The sequence below is a fragment of the Aptenodytes forsteri genome, unplaced genomic scaffold (genome assembly GCF_000699145.1).
Source record: "Aptenodytes forsteri isolate BGI_AS27 unplaced genomic scaffold, ASM69914v1 Scaffold72, whole genome shotgun sequence".
NCBI classification, from domain to species: domain Eukaryota; kingdom Metazoa; phylum Chordata; class Aves; order Sphenisciformes; family Spheniscidae; genus Aptenodytes; species Aptenodytes forsteri.
The window spans coordinates 1,961,735-1,965,012 of NW_008796193.1; the positions used below are offsets into that span (position 1 = coordinate 1,961,735).

At 39.4% G+C, this 3,278-nt stretch overlaps 1 protein-coding gene across 2 annotated transcripts in view; it reads right to left on the minus strand.

Moving 5' to 3' along the window:
* Positions 1-393: 393 nt before the first annotated feature.
* Positions 394-3,278, minus strand: part of LOC103906158 (fibronectin type-III domain-containing protein 3a-like) — a 45,217-nt gene continuing 42,332 nt past the window's right edge. For both annotated transcript variants that reach the window (XM_009287998.2, XM_009287997.2), the window contains exon 26: positions 394-3,002. In XM_009287998.2, coding sequence (XP_009286273.1) covers positions 2,685-3,002 — 318 coding nt within the window. In that variant the 3' untranslated portion in view covers positions 394-2,684. The remainder of the gene's footprint in view (positions 3,003-3,278) is intronic.

Genomic DNA, 3,278 nt, shown 5'->3' on the forward strand with positions numbered 1-3,278 from the left:
TTGCCTGGGGGGGGGGGGGGAGTGAGAGCAGAGGGCATTCGCCCATCTCCCTTATTTGTAAAACCAGCAAACACCGAGTCCAGATCCCCAGCTCACGGGCTGCCCCACGACCTCATGTAAAAGGGTTCAAGAAACCGCACTGTTTGGTCCCCAGGTTGACACAGCTCTTGGAAGAGGACAGCGTTGCGCTAAGGCTCCCACAGATAACTTCTCTTCCAGAAAGATTATTTTTTTTTTTAAGGCAGCTCTTAATGACAGCAACAAGGCGAAACGTGTTTCTTCACCTTGAATTACGTACTACACAAATAAGATTTGTGCTGAATAAGATTGAATAAGATTTAGCTCCTGAATAAGATTAAAACCCAGAAAAGACACACGCAACCCCGTAGTCGAATTTGAATACATTTGTATTATTTATTGGCTGTATTAAATATATTATCTATTTGATAGTTACAATTTAGTAATACAATGCATGGCAGCTTTAACATAAGTTTGAGATACCTCAAAATTACAATACAAGAAAACTGAAGATACTTAATACATTAATGCCACTAGGGTAGATCGTTCTGGAATGGATAACGGCTGATGTAAAGTCTGTATTGCGGTCGGCTTTCACGGATATTTTCTGGAAACGTGACTATTTTGTGGCAATTACAAAAGAACTTTCTTCCGCTTTTTAGGAGTCATGGCTTGTTAGTATTTACTCTGCAATCCTAATTTATCTTTTAAAATCATCAGAAACATTATTGCCAAATAAACCTCTACAAACTTCATTCTAAGAGTTAAAGAAATAACCCTTTGGCAATAGAGATTTGCTGAAGGCAGTCTTATTTGCTAAAAGTAGACTATGAAGAGAAATAAAGACAGATTGTAAACTCTTCTGCAAACTAAAGACTAATATCTGTATAAAACTCTTTCCAACGCTGGAGGGAGAGATTTCTATGATATAATAAATGATTAACTTAAAGTTCTGCTACAAGTAGAACAATACATTCAAACATACGTTTTCCAGGACTTTTAATCAAAATAAATAGAGTACAAAATGAAGAGTACATTTTGAAAAGATTAATTTCAGATTGCACCATAAATCTACTTTTAAGAGTATTAAGCGATACTATGTCATAATTTAGGTTTTCCACATCTGAAATACAACACAATGCCTCAAACTATAACGCAACATTATTCATCAACTGCCATAGGAGAAAGACCCTTAAAGTCATTAATTACTGGAAACACTTAGCCTGTAGCACTATCACATCCAACATTCCACGTACAAGTGCATTGCTCTGATGTATATAAAGTGTAGCCGCAGTCTCTGCAAAATACGCTAACTCTACCTTTCTATGGCATATTCCAAATGCTACTGGGGAGACCCATTCTGAAACACGTTCGAAATTGGCGAGTTCCAGCTTTCAAAATATTTGATATGAAGAAGACACAGCTGTCAGACTCATCTTTAGGTATTCGCAAGCAGATTTAACAAGAACAGTCATATGTAGTGCACAGTGTCCACAAAAAACACCCCCCAGACAAACAGGACGAGTTTCAGAAAAGTTCATAGCAGGCTGAACATTCCCATCTAGAAAACAATGGAATGTGAAGCTGCTACCACCGGGATAGCAAGTCATTTAAAACATTGTATAAATGTTATCTAAAAAGAGTTCTTTCATGTATAATTTGATAATTCAGATTAAGTTAGAAGGGCATCCAAAAGCAGTTTGAACTTTTTATTTTTAGGTTAATAATAGTACAAAAACATTTGCTCAGTTTGAGCCAAATAGCGTTAACATTTATCATAAATGCACTCTTTCTCCTTAAAGACAATACCTGTGCTTTTCTGAAAACACTGCAAAGATTTAATCAGAAGCACAGGAAATTACTTTTCTCTCAGGCACTGAGAGTGAAATGTGGATTGGGCCAACAGCTGCTCACCAACAGCAGAAAGCATTTCATTCAGAAATGTACAATACAAAAGGGGCCTTTTCTGCAACGTTACATACGAACGCCTTTGCTGTACGAACATTACGTCCTGCTAACGTTTCGTCTAGCACTTCGATTAAAATTCTAAAAATGCTGGCACCCTCTACTTCAACGCTTGAAATGATTATTACTGAATCCGAAATATTAAAATAACTGTAAAGTAGTAACATCACTAAGTCAAAGTCAATATTCTGCTTTCCTTCTACAGTATATTAAATGTGGTATGCTCTAGTAACGTTTTGCCATACAGTACTGCTCTAAGCTGAAGCATTTGTGCTGCTGTATTTCGTGTATACCAAACTACAACAATACCTGATTAAACATTGCGGATCGGCTACCACTGCTCTAGTCGTACTTGAAAAGGACTTGCTCTATCAACGCCTTCTCTCTCTAACGGGCCAAAGGGCCCCGCTTTGAATTCGGAGAGAGGAAGAGCGTGCACACACACCAGTGCGCACGATAAGGCAGTTTTTTGCTGTTTTATTAACAGCTAACCCTGATTACAGAGGACCCAGGATTACCCTTTCTACGAGAAATCTGTGTTCAGTATTTGGAAAGGATCTGCCAACCCAGCCTCACTGTTAGCCAGCAGCAAAAGTGGAAACGCATGTAACTACATTTCCAGCTAGGATTTTAATTAGAACTAACCATAAATACCCGAGAGAGCTTCTGTACAAAAGGCCGAGTACTGAATAGGCTCTCGTCTACTTGATTACAAAGTACTGAATAACAACAGCAAATAAAATAGCAACCACTGCAAATCCGCAGAGAAGAACGATAGCAATGAAGCGCTCTTCACGCAATGTCTTCTTAGTCTCTGCCAACTCCGTCGTCAGATCAGCACACGGTGGAACCAGCTCTTGTTTCTGAGATGAGAACACTGTACTGGGACTGTAAGGTCCATACAGTTCTTGTGATCCAGTAGAGTCTTGGGACTGACGGCCAGCGCAGACTCTGATCCGATATTCACAGTTTGTCTGCAAGCTCGTGAGGCGGAAGGAAGTCTCTGGTCCCTTGTACACCTAGTCAGAAGAGGAAGAGAGAGAACCACTTTACAGGGGATTCGTCTTGCAAACAGCACGTGATACTTTCTGTTCTGCTTTACGAGCACGTGCAGCGCTGGACACTGCCCAAAGTCGTTCTCTTCAAGCCAACCGAGTAAAATCTCAGCTTTTATTTCTGAAGAATTTATGATTCATTTTCTTGTGAATAATCTAAAGCTTCCTGCTATGTCCCACACCGACAGACCTGGATTTTGAAGCTCAGGGGGGAGAAAAAAAAAAAAAAAGAAAAGAAAA